This window comes from Diadema antillarum, unplaced genomic scaffold, assembly GCF_040938485.1.
Source record: "Diadema antillarum isolate AM-2024a unplaced genomic scaffold, OU_Dant_1.0 seq00000160_RagTag, whole genome shotgun sequence".
Taxonomy (NCBI): domain Eukaryota; kingdom Metazoa; phylum Echinodermata; class Echinoidea; order Diadematoida; family Diadematidae; genus Diadema; species Diadema antillarum.
This window is the reverse complement of record NW_027271231.1, coordinates 2,247,247-2,268,073: the sequence shown is the minus strand read 5'-3', so window position 1 is coordinate 2,268,073 and position 20,827 is coordinate 2,247,247. Positions and strand designations below refer to the sequence as shown.

At 37.5% G+C, this 20,827-nt stretch overlaps 1 protein-coding gene across 2 annotated transcripts in view; it reads right to left on the bottom strand.

Annotated features, from left to right (window-relative positions):
- Positions 1-20,827, bottom strand: part of LOC139727962 (uncharacterized) — a 34,828-nt gene that overhangs the window by 2,781 nt on the left and 11,220 nt on the right. For both annotated transcript variants that reach the window (XM_071638933.1, XM_071638932.1), the window contains exons 2-7: positions 9,561-10,042; positions 6,398-6,491; positions 4,887-5,099; positions 4,089-4,183; positions 2,926-3,120; positions 2,348-2,546 (exon numbers count right to left, since the gene is read on the bottom strand). In XM_071638933.1, coding sequence (XP_071495034.1) covers positions 2,348-2,546; positions 2,926-3,120; positions 4,089-4,183; positions 4,887-5,099; positions 6,398-6,491; positions 9,561-9,863 — 1,099 coding nt within the window. In that variant the 5' untranslated portion in view covers positions 9,864-10,042. The remainder of the gene's footprint in view (positions 1-2,347; positions 2,547-2,925; positions 3,121-4,088; positions 4,184-4,886; positions 5,100-6,397; positions 6,492-9,560; positions 10,043-20,827) is intronic.

Below are 20,827 nucleotides of genomic sequence, written 5' to 3'. Positions count from 1 at the left end.
AACAAGGGGCTACGTCAGTCCCGATCGAGAAAAAGAAGTCGGGAATGAAAGTCTAATCTCTGCCGAAATATTTTGGGACGTTGGATGAAACGCAGTTAGGAGCAATGTAACAAATCTGTTTGTGTCATATTGATACATTAAAATAACATGTGCATGCTCCATCAGTAAGACGAAGAATGGTCAAATGGAGATGAGGAAGTTGGACAAGATGAGGAGGAATATCTTAAGATGTTGACTTTCAGTTCCTTTTATTGTATTTTACCCAATTATATCTTTCTTTTTTTTAAGGATGCCTTATAGATATCTTGAAATAGTCGCTATATAGTCGCAATTTCCTCTAACAATCATTGCAGAAAAAAAAAAGAAATGAGAGAGAATTGTTTGTCAAACGCTCCCTGTAGCACGCAATGTATATTCTGTTCTTTGTATTTTGTGCATGTAATACTTTAAAAAAACAATTGTTTTTCACAGTTTCATTTGTGGACAAAGAAACATTCAATTTAATGTTGTTATTATATTCAGTGAGAGTATGTATCTTCTGTCGTTTCACTTATTTCATTCATCAGTCCCGGCAATGTGTACCGTTGTCTGTTATCACACTTCACATCAGGAAAAAAGATAAATTAGAATGTTTGGTGCTCTTCGTCATGGCTTTATCTCCGGAAAGCAATACTTAGATATGAAGTTTCCCGTAACAAACGGATATGTAGCATAATTTATGAAATGAAGTTTTAACTCCTAAAACAAAGATTAATATATAAACGAAAGTGCTTGTAATCTATTGCTTAAAAATCAAACAAGGTGTAGTGTCCAGAAAAAAAAAGAACAATCACAAATTCGGCGTGTGCTTTTTTTTTCGCAGGACTCCATGATATGGTTACTGCAGTCTATTAACCAGTATGGATGTTAAATGTTTTGAGGAACAATTATTATTGCTATTATCAATGATGACAGCAATGATAATGATGAGATAATGAAATTATTAAAAAAGAGCAATGATTTTAATGATGATTACAATGATTATAACAATATCAACAATGAGGAGTTATTTCTCGATGCACAGAGTCTCCAGCGTAGTCCTTGCGGTTTTGGAACGTCCATTAAAGGGAATGGCTAGTAACTGACCAATGGGAATCAGTGGGAATGGTGGGGATGATTGTTCCAATCCTTGTGGATTAACAGCCCGTTAACAGCCCGTTAACGGTCGCCCCGTCACTGTACAGGCATGCTAACCTGGAAACATTAAAGTGTACATTACTTGAATATGATACCATTCTGAAGAAAAATAATTTTCACACAACAATAGATATATAATGTACTCTTAAATGAATCCCACAAGGATTGGAACAACAATCTCCCAGCATTCTCGCTGATTCCCACTGATCAGTTGCCATCCCCTTTAATGACCCCAGCACTGTTTGTTTGTTTGTTATTCATTTCCATCTGAGAAGATGGCTGGCTAGCCCATATTCAGCTACGCTAAGCTGGTCTTACATGGGGTCGAGTTGGATGTGAGGTGGGACTACTTCACCGGGTTAAACACCCTGCTCTTTGCGATGAATGAATGAAGCGGGATCTTGAGTACGTGCATGAGTTGTGACTCTTCCATACACGGGACCTCCATTTTATGTCCTATCCGAGGGACAGAGTGTTTTGCCTCTCGCTCGAGGGGACGGTATGATTACACTCAACATTGCTCAGTCCAGACTCGGGTTCGAACCCGGGTCCTTAGGATCGTGAGGCAGACGCGCTACCGACTGAGCCAACTCACCGCCACTATCACAGTAGGACTGTGAGGTGACAAAGTGGAACATCGCGAGTACAACATTTGGTAAGAGCTGAGTGCATCTGTCAAGATTCGGACTGAGAATCATGTGTTGCAGAGTCTACACCCTTTCCTCTATACTACAAAACTCCTACTGTGGTGTCTGAAGTTTATGACTTTCCGGCCATTTGAACCAATGTAAGTAACCCTGTTGCCTCCTCGAAAATAGTTCAGGAAAATAATTGGGGAGGCTTCATGTTTATATCAATTATGCCATTTTGAAGTACTAGAGTATCGGACAACTTCCTCAACGAAAAAACCTTTAATTTTTTTTTTTAAAAGTAATCTTCTCTGAATGTCCCAAAGAAAAGTGAGGAAAAAGGACAAACGCATCTTACTTATTGAAGTTTTAGCGTCAGATGCTATGCCTTGAGGGAGCGTTTATTTTGCACTCTGAAGTGAAATGCGCTGTTGTCCTTATTTTTTTTTAAATAATAACAATCAAATGGTTGATAAAATGCCCTAGAGGTCCGTTGTCGTGCATTATGTCATCAGCTACCACAACCCTCAATGATTACTCACTCGGCTTGGGGACTTTTTGCTTCCTGGGCCGACCTCTCTTTCTCTTCACTGGTGGCAATGGGCTCGGCGCTTCCTTCTTCACAACGTCGAGTTTGGTCATGTCTTCATTTTCGGGCTCGATGTGAAGAATATCTGGCGGGAAAATGTCAGCGCCGACGCCAAAGTGTGCGAGATCGTCATGATGGGTAATGTCATGACACTACACAATGGAGAACAGTGCAAAGTAGGAAAGGAAAACACACCACGGTCAAAGTATTGTATTGAGTAAATAGTTCAAACATTTCGATTCAAACATTTCGCCCTTTATGCATTAATTTTCTTTTTTTTTTCTTACGAAACGACGTTCTATTATTACTTCCAATTTTCCTTTGTTTTGAACATGAAAGGGTGTAGCTACACAAAAATTAGATCTGTTACATGCTGAGTAAGTGATGAATGTGAAATCCCGTAACGATTACACAGTCGAATTTCATTTCGAGAAGGATAACCAACATCCGCACTTCTCCCCCTACTTGTTCCACATTACATACACATGGGTACGGTTAGTATGAATATGATAAGGGGTCAAGTCCGCTCACCCTCTCTGGCGATGTGTGGTAGCCAGGCTGGAATTCTGTCACACAAGGGAAAGGGAAGGCACATGGATCGGACTGGGACTTGAAGACGGTATCGATACTAGGCAGAGGATCGTCGGCTGAAATCGAATGGGGCGGAGTCAGCATGGCTGGCAAATGGCTCGGTAGTTCCAGTGTGTTTGAATTTCCCTGATCGTTCTGGACGGGGAAAAGAAGAAAAAAAAATGGAATTTGGATTTTCTTTTAATTGTGTCCCCGTATACTCGTAATGGAATCACCTATATATAGGCTTTTGATCACGCTACCAAGAGACAAACGGCTTTCAGTCCCTCCCAAAGTAATGGCGATGAGGATCAAGTGCTATTGTCAGAAGTCTCAGCCACTTACTGCTTAGCCACATTACTTCACAACGGCTCCTCAAGAGCTTTTCTGTTCATGGAGCTACAGCACATGGAGCTGCTTTGCCTTTCGTATTTAGCTCCATGTTCTGACATCACTGACAGCAGCTTTGGCAGGATTCAGCTCCTATGACAGACGTTTCCATGGTTTCAGATGTGAATAATAGATCGAAAAACAACGCCATATTCGTAATCACCTTAAAGCCAAGTCATTCAATAGGCTCCTACTTGTTATAATGTTTTGCATAAAAAGAAAGACTTTTAAGGTGCTATTGATCTTGAATAAGAGAGCAATGTAACGTTCTTTCATGAAATGATGTTTGGGAAGACGTGTTTCAGAGTCATGGTAACAAGAGGAATTTTATGAAAATTGAATGAAAATTAAGATTGGAATGAAAACTGAGACAACACAACTTATCGACACTTCCAAGAAACAAGTTACATACTATTGCACATGCCTCGAAGCTGAAGAAAGGTACTAAATACTGACATGCTATAAAGCAAGACTGAAAATGATTTTCCCATAAGTACCTCTTTATACATCAACATGCACACACAAACACACAAACATTTATGTATATAAGTATAATATATAAAAATGACACGATAGAATATGATAAAACATAATATAACGTAACATGATGATATGATATGATAGATCAAACACACGTGATATTTTCCTCACAGATTAACGAGATTTATTACACGACAACACGATATAGCTTGGCCAGAGGCCAGATGCCACTCCCAGAGTTCTCAGTGACATACCAGGCAGTCATTGGCCAGTTGCATGAGGAAGTGCTGCTCTTCTCGCTTGACCTTCATCAGATTTTGCTGAAGGTCAAATCCTCTGGGTGACATCCCTGTGAGTGGGAGAGCAAAGAGGATTAAAGCCAAATTTTGACCCTTGTCTCATTGACATGCTCTTGAAGCTACTGCGGTTAACGTCAGTCATTACCAAGGAACTCTGCTATTTGAGATGTCAATGGATATGTCAAAGAAGACTTCCTTTTAACTGAGAAAATATACCTGAGATAATTATACTTCACTGCCTCATGACGCATGACAATTCTACACTAAAACTTAGCAATATTACAATGGCAAATGTCAAATGGCCCTTTAAAAAAAATTACAGGAAAATCAAAGCATCAGGGAGCTTTTCAGGATTGTCTTTGTAGGATTTATCATAGAGAAACATGACAGTATTAATGAACGCCTCCATAATTTATTCACCGGGTGCACGTCACCAGACCGACACCCACAAGTCATACAGCCCACGAGTTAGAGCTATACAACCTACGAGTCATGCAGTCAATGAGTTTGACACTAAGCAAACAAGGTCCACGGAACCGACACATCAAACCCCATGTTGAAATTGTATGCTTTTTTCCTAGTGTCGAACTCATGAGACTTATAATAATGCCTATAGTGTCGAACTTATGGGTTGTATGACTCATGGACCTGTTGTCAATATCGAACTTGTCGGCTGCATATGACTCATGGGTGTCGGTCTCGTGGGATGACCCCCTTGTGTAGTGTATAGACATGAGCAAAGATGATAATTACCTTCCAACCAATGCTGGAGGCACTCGAAGGCCCTTAAACACGATCTGCCGAAGTAAGGCCGAAGTTCCTGCTCGGAGAGGTTCGACAGAGTCTCGCCCGTGATCGGATATGTTCTGAACATGTTGATGACCTCATGTTGGTCATCGGGGTTTATTTCGCTCATCAGCCATGATGCCCAGGTTGTGACGTCAGTCGATGTCCACTTCCATGGATCTGCGTATGGCACACACGTACACAGACGACAAACAAGAGAATACTATCATAATTCCATCCACTTTTAGCTTACACATACCATGTAGTATACAGATGATGATATGAAAGGAGTACCTTGTTTACTTGTCTATTGAGGTATCTTTAACGGGATTTTCCCAATTTATCCTTGTTGATCTTATCCTATCTCTCTATTATCTGTATTCTTTGAGTGTTCTCTATGTAAAGAAACATATCATGCTATATTGACACAGATTGATTATGAACTCATCGTATGGTGCTCTTACGCAAACTCACTTTCAAGTTCAGACTTGCAGTGTGCCGCCTTGTCGTAAGTGATAAAGTTAATAAGGTGCTTTAAGAAATAGATTGTTGAAGGTTGACTTGAGATACCAATATTGATTAAAACTAGGATATTGCACAATTTGTATCGAAATATTGATAACAGAAAGAACTTTTCACACATAATTTGGAAGAGAGAATAAAAAAGGAATAAGAAGGAACATGACTTCTTATAGAAATATCAAAATCATTATTCAAAATGCAGAAGAGAAAGTGTATCAACGAATTCGAGTAATGTTGTTCCTACCATTTAAAAAAAATCAAAACAGGCGTGCGATCCAATCATTTCAAGGGATGGATGACTTGGAGTTATTCTAACCAAATCTGATACGATACATGAACTTAGAGCACAGTATTCATATGTGATTGACCTTTCGAATTGTAGATTTTACGTTCCTATATTCGAACACTTAACTTTATCTGGCATGTCTGGTATTGTTTGAGCTGATAGTGATAACACATGCTGTTTACATGGAGCATGAGATCATTACGTGCTCATATCACATTTTTCAAAATGACAGTTATCAGACACAGACGAGTTATAATGGTACTTGAAACCATTTTGCATATTTTTGGTGATCGTGTCAACCTTCAGTTCTGTGTCTCAACCACTTAAAATATTTGTGCTACCCTTATTGACATGAATCCATATTAGGGTAAGCACTCAAGTTTTCTGCTTGCGTGCCCCACACTTACCCTACATAGTGAAATGAAATAAAGTTACAGGGAACAGTTATTTAAAATGACTGAAGAGGCGAGGTTCATCACAGTCAGAAAGGAGAAGATTGAATTTAAAGACCAATATACCTCCTGATAAGAAAGTAAAATTAACTTCCTTAATTTTAATCCGAGTTTTAACATTCACTTTTGTGCTCATGAAACGTTACATTTTTCTCAGACCTCCTTTTCACTGATCTGGAATTTCCCTTAAAGCCTCTCTACCGTGGTGGAAAACTTACCCAGAGGGAGGTTGTGCTCGTAACATGCCTCGATTTTCTGTTTTTGCGCATTTTTCACGAGGAGATGGAGCAGACAGTCGACACCTCCCGATTCCTGCAAGTTACATACGGAGAGAAAGATCAGCTGTTTATCATGAAGTAAATATGAGTACATCAATAACATACTTTGTGAATCGTTGAATTCACATTGCATGCAATTCATTCTTTTCGGTATAGCGCACGACCATGCACTATAACCACAATGATTGCACCATGAGTGCGCGCTTGCTTGTGTGCGTCTATGTGTAGCGCGGCTGAACAGAGTAGCCTAGTGACTGCAACGGGCGTGCCATTGTCGCATTTGCATTACAACATCTCAGGTTCAACATGTTGATATAGAGTTCTAGAATAATCCGTAAAATATGTAATAAAACTATCATTATGTGACAAAATATCACAATATCAGCCTGGGTCATTTTTCACTGATGCCTTCAGACAGTTAACGCTGTGGACCGCTTTTACTCTGTAAAAACAAATTGTTTATACATTTCGCTTTACATACTGAACAAATTCTGAGATACTCCCTGACAATGCAAGTCACGTGTAGGATTGACAATGCGTGCCTCGACCTAATTTGTTTTGTTCTAAGAATTTTAAGAAAATGAGCTGCATTGATTTCATTTGAACATGCAAAAGTCACATCATACTCTAAATTTTTGTCGAAAATAAAATAAAATGAAATGAATGAAATGAAATGATAAACATATAATGTATAATTATTATCTAATGAATACTATTTCAAAATGCATATCACATTATGTTGTATGCCTCCATGCAATATGCAAGAAAAAATAAAAACAGTGGAGAGCTTTCTCTTGTGCACATAAAAATGTGTTGTAGTTTTTCCACAAGAAAGTCTTCAAACGTGTTTCAATGCATCTCATGGCTCAGAATTCTGTAGAAAGTCGGACGAATTATTTGAATTGACACAGCCATGCCAAACTTCAGCAGATGTAGCCTGAAAGCTGTACACCTATAAAATGCAAATCAGATGTTTTATTTATTATTGTTCACATCTTGTCAGAATTTTAGATTCAATAAAGAGACCATCGAACAATTTGTCTGGAACATGAAAGTTACTCCACCTCATTTTATGACTTCATAAAATGAAGAGATTAGCTTTTGAATTGTAGTAGACACGACATTAAATGCACCAAATTGTTTGTTAAAACGTCAACACGCAATGACACTTCAGGGTCTGTCTTCTCGCGTGAAGCGCATTTTATGATTTCTTTCTTTCTTTCTTTCTTTCTTTCTTTCTTTCTTTCTTTTTAGAGGAGAAAAGAACTCTTAGGTGCAAATTTGTTCTCACAACAAAGTAAACATTAACAGGACCATGTGGCACTGTCATAAGAAATTCGTGAACTAGCTCTTTACCAGATAGGCTAAGAGTCTTGCAACTTGATCTTATTACAGTGTACCAACTTGAACTCTAACAAGTCCAATTAAATCGTTTGCTTTTTTTCCCGAACCTTCGCAATCATAACATCACGCTGCAGCTTGATGTTGTGCTCTGATTCGAGACTATGACTGACCGATTCTTTTTTTTTAGGCTAATCAAAACAATTTCAAAATCTTCGTAATAGATACAACACTTACTGAAGAGAGTGTCATTGCTCTTTAATTTTGTTTCCACTTGATACATTACCATCTTTGTTTGATACAATTGTCTCGCATTATTATACATACTACCCAGTGAGGTTCCTGGTCGTTAGCTCTGTATGACCAGATAACGATAAATGTAAATAGAAGACAAAATAATGAACAAATGGTAGTGGTTTCCACTCTTGCGAATACCATGGAAACCATGCAGGGATTGTCCCGACATAGTTAAGAGTCTTGAGACTGATGTCGATCGAGAGGGTGTGCTTCCTGTTCTAAATAGAAGGCTTCCGGTGAGTAGAGATGAAGATACTTCAGTTTTACTCTTGAATCCATTTTTTTTTCATTTTTATTTTATTATCGTTATTTTTTAACGAGCTGATAATTGCGACGAGAGACATGCTCTCTGATTTCTCTTCTCTGTTTCTCTTCGGGTTAATTTGCTCTACCGTTATAGTGCTGTTTTAAACAACAACACAATGTCTGAGCGCGCCAGCCAAATTCATGTCCCAATACATTCTGTACAATTGTCGATCTGCTATTTCGTATTGCAACATTTAGGAGAGTGTGTGTGTGTGTGTGTGCGTGCGTGTGTGTGTGCGTTTACGGGGAAGGGAGGGGGGCGAGGTGGGGAGGGGGTGAGATTCCAATCATGACAGTAACCAAAACTTTAAGGGGGATCCTAAATTGTAATGTGTCACGTCAGAAACAATTAACTTCATGCAGCTGGTATTATAATAGCTTGAGATCAGTTATCAAAGAGAAGGCTAGTTGTGTTACTACTTCAGCAGAGTTACAAAAATGACGTACATAAAGGTTATCAATCATCGTTGTTGTTGTGTACCATTATGTTAAGGTTCCAAAATGTATCACCCTCAAAGTCGACTACAAGCCTCGAGAAAGATTAACTTTTGCAAACACTGACATAATACCCCTGCACATGATGCAATAAATATGTCCACTACGTGCCACTTTAGGCAAATTCAGCTTATTATCAGTGCAGAGAGGTTGGTATATTTCCAATATCATTTCTCATTGTAGCTGACCACATTGGGCAAGAATGACAGAAGAAAATGACTTTCATGTTACGATTTCAACACTTTTATGCGCTCGCAAAAAGAAAGACAAAAGCAAAACTGCGTATCTTTCAAAATTGCGTTTAATGTTCTGATGGTGTTCCAGAATTTCACTTTTGCCTTTTGAAGTATATCATGTGAGCAATGTTCTCTTTACAATCCTTCTCTGCTTACTTTCTCCAGCTAAAGCTGCGAATTTGCTTATACGTCTGTTTACAAACTGCTTACGTGTCGATTGAATGTACTGTTTAAACTCAATTATAGTCATCCCCTGAAAGAACAAGACATTGGTTCATAATAGTGATACCATTCCTCGGCATATATCAATAACATATTATTGGTTACATTATATCATTTAATGTGTATGTGGTTTTTTTCGTTCATATGTTTGTTTGTTTGTTTGTTTGCCTAGTACCAAATAATTACGACAGGACAGTGAGGCTTACTGGGTGTGCAGATGGGGTGAGCACGGCGTAATTTTTCAAATCGCTCCCGTTGTCATCGGGGAAGGCTGAATAGTTTGCCGAGAGTGTCACGGCGGCCGGAGACGGCGATAAATCCATCACATGATGGTCCCTCATCTCTGCCATAACTTGCGGACTGCAGTGGTGGAGCAGCCGTTGCTGGTTCAACGAAGAACTGATCTGGCCAGTGCCGCCGGGTGCGGCGGCTAGCAAGAGTGGTTGGAGGTGCTGATGGGATGCCTTGAAGCTAGGTCGCCTTTCGTACAGAGCCGGCTTTGCTGGCATTGACGGATAGGCGGGCGGAGGGAAAGTGTTCTGGTTGTCTTCGCCGGGAGTGTGGGGAGGTTGGGACTGATGAGAGTGGTAATGCTGCAGATGTTGCGGTTTCTGTTGTTCCAAACTTTGGCGTACGTACCGATGCTGTAAAAACTTGCTTTGTTGTGCTGCTACAGCGCAACTGAATCCTGTGGAGACAGACAAGTAGTGTAAAGTCAGTTTGGAGATCAAAGTTTCGAGTCACGACGTCCATGTTTAATAGTCGACTCTTGCGTGCTTTTGGTAACGAGATAAAGGGAGGGAGAAAGATAGCCATTTCAGCTGGTGAAATCTTCAATTGCTACAGTATAAGTATAAGTATAAGAAAAGAAGATGACTACGTCATTGTAAGTCCCTCATAAAGAACAGCTGCCTTCAATTGCTGTGTGGTATCATTGGAATACAGAGAAGCAGACGAGTGAGATGACGAAATGAAAAGTGAGAAACAACGGATCTCTTTGATCTTGGGGGAACTCTTGAAGTTACTCTGCAAAACATGAATCACAACACACACACACATACACACACACACACACACACACACACACACACACGTACAGAACACAACGCTTAATATGCCATGCGCTGACACAGATGGATGGAAAGATAGGTAGATAGATAGAAAGATAGATAGATAAAGAGTTAAAGATAGACTAATTGAGGGATGCATGCGAACTATCCCTGTAATGAATTAAGCAATGGTAAGGTCTTTGGAAGCCACCTAAAGTTGGCGTATTCTCCCCCCCCCCTTTGCCATCTTAATAGTGTAACGAATGTACATGAAAAAAAAAAACCATGTGAAAAACAGCATTATGCTAAACACTACAAAACCATGCATCAGTTGTGAATTTACACCATAAGTTTAAAGGGATGATACAGTATTGGTGGAGATGAGAATTGGGCTTTTAACTTTTTGCGAGATACCAAGAAAACACTTATGATATAGTACAGAACATACCATTTTAAGAGGAATTCAAAGTTTATTTGATGAAAATCGGGTTTTGAATGACTGAAACATCCAAAAGCAAAGTAAAACAAAGCGATCATGATAAAGTGTGGGTCCCACACTTTATTAGATTCGCTCTTTTTAGGAGATCTCAGTCATTTCAAAACCAATTTTCATCAAATAAACGTTGAATTCCTCATAGAATTACACGCTCTTTCATATTTCATAAGAGGTTTCTCATTATCTCACCAAAAAAAAAATGTTAGAAACCTGAAATTATGTCTCAACCAAAAGTGTACGATCCCATTAAGCTTTTGATTGAATTTAAACCTTTCTTCTGTATAAACTTTTCAAATCAAATTCTCCAAATATCACAGAGGGATTTTACGTGTAAAACTCTACAAAAAAAAAAGAAGAATACCATTGATCGACTAGTTGTAGAAATCTTTCTGGATTAATGTCACATACTTTCTCTTGGATATGAGCATTATTGTGGCTTTAAAACCCGGGTTGTTTTCACAAACAACTGCATCTGTGTAAACAACCAAAGTTTACATAGTCTAGGAAACTCAGTGACATTGCCTACATACGAAAACTGATACCCCACTCGTTTACCACCCCCACTCCGAACGGATGCAGTGAAATCCGGGAAAGGCTTGGAGGTGTCCCGGCACGCAACACGCAGCAATTATTGCTGTCACGATACGAGTATAATTTTGCGGGAAGGAGCATGGGTATTTCGAATATATCACAAAGCTATGGTGATAAAAGATTTGATGTACTTTCTCTTTGTATTGCAAGCATCAGCCAAACAAAACCAGATTCAGCATCGATGAGCATTAAAGGGCGTTAGAAGACGGTCAGCACAATGATTATGTACATACATACAAGATTCAACTTGTACCTAGGAAATTATGCACAATAAGTGAGTATACATCTTTATATTGTCTAAGAAACTGCGGAAGATAAACCTAGCTTTGAAATGGACTTATCAGCAGGGTCTTTTTATGATTATTTATTCGAAATGAGCTAAATCTTGCGTTGTGATTAATTCAGACAAGACCCTTTGAGCAGTTGAGTTCTGGATACATCACACTCTAAACTGAGCCATTTTTAAGCATACCGTGCAATCATTTCAGCATCCTAGAATGTTCTCTTGCTGGGGAAAGGGACCATTACGAACGTTTTTTTTTTCCCCCAAAGATTGAGTTAACCGGAGGAAGCAGTGAATTCATAAGCGTTTGTAACAGTTTCATGAAGTCATTATTGAGTGTTTATTGTATCGCCTTCCTAGACAACGTCGACAGTTCAGACAATCTCAGATTCATATTACATGCTACCGATGTATATCGTACTTTTAAAGGTGAGGCGTTGAAAGAATAAGTATGATTAAAAATAATCTTCGAAAGTCAACAAATTTATTAATGACCGGATGCAGCAGTATTATATTCATTTTCAGCAAAGAGGGTATTGTTAAAATAAACCAAGATTTGAAAGCATGGTAGCATTTGTTTACAGATGAGTTAATAAGACATACAGTGGCATACGACTCATTGAATCATTATGAATAGAAACATTAAAATAGATATCATCTATCAATCTTATATGTCCCCCATTTGAACAATATACTATTATGTCTGTTATCCTTCGAAAATAATTGTATCAGTTTTGACGAGCAATAGAATCAGTTGAAAGAAGGGGATTGTAGATAGGGCGATATTCTGACGTAACAAAACTGTGTGCAGCTGAAGAAGATAATTGTGTTTGTCGCTCTTTCCCTCGCAGCGGATTGGTTGGCTTCTTCTCCTCTTTTCTTACTCCTTTAATGTTTAAATACAGTCAATAACACCAGTATCTGGCCATAATCAGAGATTGATATCAGGTTTAGTTTAAAGTCTTGGTTTCCATCATTTTGTTTAGTCGCTATCATATGAATTGTGAAACTGTGGAGACAGGTGGACCGGCAGGGGAAAACACACTTTGTGTGGCGAAAAGACTTTAATGAGTATTGGTAAATCCCTTTAATGTTCCATATTAAGTATTTTGCAGAATTTCTCGACCGATTCTACATCAGAGTATTATAGACTAATAAAGTTACGACAGCAAAGTTAATCATTGTAAATTCGGAATGCGAAGTCAAGGATACACGTATGTTCTTTGGGATGCTTCAAAAATTGTCTTGTGTGTATGTGTGTGTGTGTGTGTGTGTGTGTGTGTGCGTTTTCACAGAACTGTCCAATGAAGATTTTTCTTTTTATTAATCGCAATCTGCAACAGTTTATAATAGCAACCATGAAGCAAGTGTGCCGCGGTATAAACTGTGATTATTGAAAGATACAAGAATTAAAAATCTGTTTATCATATTGACTTCTGGTGCAAAAGACTTATGTTATATTCTATTTCATATCAAATATCAATATCAATTCAATAATTGATTTGTGGAGGATTTTTACTAGTCTCTATTGGAAGTAGCTGTATTTATGACTGAGCGAGAATGCAATAGACCCGACTGTGTATCAATTTAAGGAAAATCACATTATAATCCGTTCAAAAGTAATAATTTGATACAAGTCTTGGCTAATTCCATGTTCCCCCCTCTCCAGATGTGGATTCTCCAACAATCCATTTTTATAACGATACCAGAACTATATGTATATACAAAATATAAAAGGACTTTCGCAAATCTTACTATTTCTTAAAGAATAAAAAGTAAACTTAAGTCCTACGACCTGCTACTAAGTTATATTCAGCACTATTCTTCATGCCATGTGGAAGAGGTAGGTCAAAATATATTTTTCGATGTTCCGTTAATATGCTCTTAAAGGACAAGTCCACCTTCATATACATAAGGATTGAGAGAATGCTGCAATATTAGTAGAACACATCAGTGAAAGTTTGAGGAAAATTGGACAATCCGTTCAAAAGTCACGAATATTTTAAGTATCCGCGCAGTCACTGCTGGAAGAGAAGACTACTACAGTGTATGATGTCACATGCGTTACAACTATATAAGGAAAATAAAACGAGAATTTCACAAAACTTTACTTTTTGAATAAGTGCACATTTCTTCGACTTGCTACTGACGTATGTTAAGGGTAATATTATTCCCCCCTGCCTTCTGAAAGAGAGCAGTCGAGTGTTCTTTTGTTATGCGAGAAAAATGGAAATATGTTGAATTTTCTTTATTCTTTCTTTATATCGTTGTACTCATGTGACATCACAAGCTATAGTAGTCTTTTCATCCAGCCGTGATAAAGCAGAAACTTCAAAAATTCATAACTTTTTAACGGATTGTCCGATTTTGCTCAAACTCTCACTGATGTGTTTACTCATATTGCTGCATTCAATCAACCCACATGTCTATGAAGGTGAATGGTGAACTTGTCCTCTAACTATGAATTAACTAAAATTTTTCCCAATTCATAATTTTGAACAAGCTGTCCAATTTCCCTAATGGATCCTAATTGGATATGTGTTTAGTTACAGACTGAAACAAACAAACAAACTGGTTTTGCATCTGTGTATGCATACACACATACATCTGTTTTTAGAATCATAACCTTCGTTATAAGTATAGTGTCTGTGCAATTACATCATCCATGTATCCAACACTTTGGACTACTGTGAACACGGTGAGGCAGAAAACAACCCCCAAAACCAAAACCAAAAACAATATGATAAGATCGATCCTCGAATGTTCCTCACAAGACCAAGGCCGATGCACGCGAAGTAATTTAGTGAGTCATGTGATGCTCTATAAATCTATATCAAATATGAAACAGTTTTTACTAAAAAAAAAAAAAAAAACAAAAAAAACGAGAGGAAAGGATATACATACAATCATAAACATTTAACACTGAAGTAACCTGGGCAATTCTTAGATGTGCCGAATTAAAAAACAGCGAAAGGAATCAATTTCAAGATCAACGTCCTATAGAAAGTATTCGAACATGTGGCAAATCTTTTCGTGCGTAATTAATGAAGGGCATGAATAAGCCATTTTGATTTCATATTTACGAATCCCCATTAAGTGTTATTCAATAAGGGATCTGAGTGTCAGAAAAGTTCTGTTACAATCTTTACCTCTTCCGGCTTTATCTAAGATGCAGCCATATTCAATCAGCCAAAAGGATACAAATATTACAATTGTCTTTCAATTTGTTCGTGGGATCAATTCTTCTGTTCACATCTTATACCATTCAAACTTGTACGCAAACTTGCAATGCGTTTGCTCGTAATGTATCCTTCTAATTTAAAGCTTACACGGTTTGATCTGTTCGTTTGTATGCTGGGTGCAAAGTTATATCATTTTTTTCCATTTCTTTAACATTATAATTATTGACAACACTACCAATATGGAGAGTAGCTTCAATTTTCTCTCTAGATAAAATAACGATCCGATACCTTCTTTGTCTCGTTCTGCGGAAATCAGTGTTTAGGAAGTAAAAAATAAACCATGTTTTGAAACAACGGACAAATAGTCCAAGACACTTGAATGCCACTTGTTTAGTCTCCCAACTCCGCTACAAACTACTCATTTAAATTAATTCTATGGTGTTCTCAAAATAATGTAACATGACGGAAAGAAGGGCTTGACTTTCGGGTCTCAACAGGAAAACGTGCCATACTTTCAAGGACAACCCCCCCCCCCCCCCCCGAAAAAAAAGAAAGAGAAAAAAATGAAAAATTCCATTCAAAACAGCAAATAATCAGCTTGTGTGATGCCTAGCCGACCCTGTAGATTGTAGGACGATATGTAGGGCTATGGTGAACTTTCGATTTGGGTCCTCCGACCTGCCTACATTAGATAGGGGTGAACGAAAGGGCACGGTTATGAATCGTCGATCACTTCTTCACTAACATTACATTAATTTACATAAGCTTATATTTTCGCTCATATTGTGTTTCATATTTCTAATTCTACAGTCACATACGTGACAGCCAGAATTCCATATCGCAAGATATTTTACTCTTTTCACCATTGAAAAGGACGTTTAAATTGTTTTATGACAGTCAACATAACTTTGCAGTGATTATGTATGACAGAGTAACGGTGAGTACGTTACTCCACAACTGAATTGAGAGCGAACTCGTTTACATGAGGTCACAGTAACGGTACCTTCAGCGAAGAGTACTGCTTTGTAACAGCGAAAGTTTTATCTTTTTTTATTTACGTCACAATGGAATTGCCTAATTCGTGATACAGATCCGTTTCGTTCGATTGTCGAGACAGCTGGACGGGAGAGCCCGGGGGAGAGCACTTCCTCAGTAAACAAACGAAGTTCTTTCCCAGGCAAACCAGGTATAGACATAGCCAAAGTTATGATATTTTTAATGTAAAATTATAGATAAGAAAATAGATGAGAAATAAAGATATAATGATAACTGCATCTTTCATTACATACACAGCGTCATTTCTTTTTCCCAACCATTTAATTCATGTTTACATCAAGAAAATTATGACAATTTGAAAGCTACACATTTCCTTCATGAGAAAGAAGGATTTGGAAAAGTTATATATATTAGCTTTGTTTCTTAAACCATACATTTTTCCGGCAGGATGGAGCGTTTCAATACCAATTAAGTTTTTTATGACATAGAAAGGAAATAGACATCTAACTCAAATTTCATATAAGCTTTAATGAAACAGTGTTATCCGCCACGATTATATTGCCATACATGCACATTAGATAAAGTGGTAATATAAAATACGTCCTATGGTTGTTATAGAAATATTACGAAAATCAGCTGTTTTTGTTGTTTTGTTATAATGCAGCAGTAATTAGCTGCTCGCCCCTTTAAGCCCCTACCACTACTGTTGATTTTTTGATAAGTTATTTCTATTATTTCTTCTGCATGATATCAAAATGAAAAAGCTTAAGTTGCTCCTTTCTCTCTCTCTCTCTCCCTGTCCTTCAATGTACTGTTTATGTACAATTTGAAGTTCTATATTTTTCAGCTTGTTATATACATTCACGATGTAGACATGTAATTATTTCGAGCCATTTTTTTTTTTCAGTCAAGCAAACGGGCTTTCATTGCCCTCCCACAATGATCTAGATATTGAAATCGATATTGAATCTAAATCATGGTCGTTTACATGTAATGATCATTATTTTCAAGTGGACTTGAATCGTAAAGTGGTACTAGCATTTATTCAAGACCAAATTCACGAACATTTGCTCATCTGAGAATCTGTTGAAATAAAGGATAGATAAGATGACAAAATACCTCAGAAGTTAGAGGTAACTGTATGTAGATATTAATTAAACATCCCCCGCACACCAATTCATTCCTACATACTGTTCAAGGGAATAACCTTTGTGCATTGTGGAAGAACTAACCTTCATTGAGATGTTCAGTATAGCTTCCATCAAAGGCCCTTGTGGGTGACTTTTGGAAAACAGCATCGTTTGTTTTATATCTGCACATTGACGATACTACTACAGTCTAGTTTCTATTTTCATTCATATTATAGAGTTTGTAATAAATGCTATCAAAGAGGTTGCTGTTTCTTTTTTTTAAGAAACTGGACATAAAAGAAGGATTTTATAGTGGCAAACAAAGAGAGGGACCATAGAAGTACAACACAACGTGATGTCAGAGTTTCGTACCAAACACCTGTTAATTTGTCGAACTCTGGCAGGTGTATCAAAGTCATATACATGAATGGACACCCCTATACAGATTGCCAGTTACAACGCCATTTGCATATTCATTGTTGTTATTGTTGTTACTTGCTTTTATTTTTCCTGAATGACTGGACATCTTGCAGTGTAGAGTATTGTATCAACGGTCATTATGCTCTCACGACATGGCACCAGAGTATGTTTCTAACTGATGAAAGAAAACAGATATTATGCTCGAAATACAGGCAGCACGACATGAACGTTTTAGAGACCGATCTCTCTCCTTGGAAATATATCCATGATTCCACTGAACGATATACATATTCGAAAGGTACAGTAGATCAAAATTGTATCACGTACATGCACAACAAGTTTTCTGAGCTTTGTGCATATAGGAACAACCCTCAAACTGCCCATTGTGAGTACACTATGTTAGCATCATGTAAATTAAGGAACTGAATAATATAAAGCAGAAGGTGCCCGTAAATCTATGTACGATTTAAGCTGGAAAAACCAACAGGCCTCTGTTGTTAATATTACACTATTTTGTAGCAGTAAACGTCATTAAATGTTTAGTATATCAGTGCGTGTCCGTAAATATTAGTTGGTGTGATATGACAAAGTTTTTCTTTTCTTTTCTTTCTTTTTTTTTTTGCAAAAACGATATGAAAGGAAATTACAGAAAATGAGATAAGGCTGACATGCAACTAGTAATGTGTTCCAACTATTACTATCATGACTGTCATAAAAGTTTACATCTGGTGAAGACTTCCCCATCGACCGTACACGGTCATGTTTGGGGTTTATCCATTCAGATCGTACTCGACAATCGCTTAGCACATGACACATGATATATATTTTTGTTCATGTTCCGTTTTTTTAGAGCTGTGGAATGCTATTGATTGTTTTGATTGACTTGCCTCCTACAAAGAAGTGATCACAAATACAGAAGTGCGTAGATCCCATTAACGGCAAATGAAAAGAAACTACCTCACCGCGCTTACACACATTTTTCTCCCTCTCACTCCCACGAACTCTATTTCTATGATATCATTGCTAGTAATATTTTTTAGCTTTATAATTTTGGATCTCCACCATCCAGCAATATACAACTTACATCACTGCTACTTCTCAGCGACTTCCACCACCCTTTCTACTCTTTACTTTATCTACTATTGCCAAGAGCATGGAGTCAACTCTTGGCGCAACTGCTGTGCTAATACTAGAGTACTATACAATGCTAGGCTCTTGTTCAACATGTTCAAAGGCATTGCAAGACCTATTTTGGAATAGTCAGGATGTATATGGCCACCACTCAAGCTAGGTGTCCAAAGAAGGGCCACTAAAATGATTCCAGGAATTTTATAGACATTTTGTCCTACTCTAGACGTCTATACATACCACCTATTCTTAGCAACCACTCTGTTTGTAAAAAGGCACTTCCTCACATCCAATCTAGCATACTGTTTTCCAAGCTTCATTGAATATGACCATTAGTTCCCCCACCACTGTTAAGACACAACATGTAGTTAGTGTGATATTGACCGTCCAAGTACTTGTACACGTCCATCACGTCTCCCCTTTTCCGCCTGTAACTGAGAGATGATACTGAAATGTGGAATTTTCTTCCAGAAGCAGTGGTCTCAGCATGTTCAGCGAACGTCGTTGTAAGTATATAGGCTAGATGAGCACCGAAAGGGTGCTGCGTTTTTTTTTCCATGAACGATTAAGTACGCCCAACCCTCCCTGTCATGTATATGTTTTGTAATTTTAGTTTAATCTCACTTTGAGATGTAACCTTATTGTAACGAGAGCAGTGCAGAATAATACACGTATCTATTGGAAGGAGAGGAGCAGAAGATAACTCAACCCTGATCTATGAACAGACCCTGCCCTACACCATCGTACCGGAAAATTGAAATTAAAAGTAAAGTAAGTAAAGTATACTACTCCTTTTACATGCACTAGTTATATTAATGATTACTTCTGCTATTATATTTCTCCTTGTACCACTGCGATTTGGTCATTGCTACTATATTTCGATGGAATGTCTTATTGTCACCAATGCAGCTTCTATTAATACTACGGATATATAAATATATTATATTTGCTTCTATTGCGCCTACACATCTGAAATTGCTACTTCTTTTTTTACTCCTGCTTGTACAAAAAAAAAAGAATTAATTAAGTATCCCATTTGACAAGGAAATGAAATGGGGATATCTATTTTATATATTGCAACCGATTGACGATATATATCATATATATTATATATATTTTAGAATCCGGCAGAACGATAAGTATATTTTGGATAAAAGATTTATCCTCTGGTGATTGGTTGAAAGAGTTTCACGTGATTTATAGGAATTTTCTGCTATGTCAGAAAGTTTGCATGTTTGGCACTGCATGAAATACTATTTGCAAAATGACGTCACGTCTGTAACGACATAATATACTGTTTGCAAAATGATGTCACAACGCAATTCTGAAATTGCATGCAGCTTTATGCCGTCACTCTGTGAAATGTTACATTTTTAAACAAACAATTGTGACATCGCGAAGCAATTTTGACTTTGCGCACTGCTCGTACCGTTAGTCTGTGAAATGTATCAATATGTAACGAAGCAATTATGACGTTATAAAGCAATTCTGACATTGGGTATTGCTTCGTACTGCCACTTTGTGAAATGTAACATTTTCGAACAAAACAATATTGTAACATCACAAAACAGTTCTGACATCGTGCGCTGCTTCTTAAAGTCGGTATTGGGTAACTTCACAACATCGCATCCACCACAAGACTTCTCGCTTCGCATTTTCCCTTCTTTTATTTACATTTATTGATTAAAAAAAATAAAAGAAATGTACTTTGCCTAATATCGATTTTCTTGTTAAAACTTTATAGGCCTCGGTGCCTCCAAAAGAACTACATTCATAGTTCCTTTGGAGTCACCTCTGCCCATAGTTTTAACCAGAAACTCTCAAGGCAAAGTACATCATGTTAGTGTGATATTTTGTGTTTGTTTTCTTTTCTTAAAAGTATGTAATAACATAAGATTTACTTTTCCCAGGCCATTGATCCTGAAAAGCTGCAGGTAAATTGTATCTTCTTTTTTGTAAATTATGAACCCTTGCTTTACTATAGTTTAACTATGAAAAAAAAAACTTGTTTTAACCTTTTCTCCGATTGTTTTTCACTCATAGTTATCATTAATCATTGATATGCAGATTTTTATCATTATAAAAGTCAAGTTTACTCGAGATTTATGTGACCTCAAATACCCTACTTTCATATTTTGTGAGAACATACTGTGCATGAGCACATCAACAGATTCTGGAGACCATATTCCTAAAAGTAA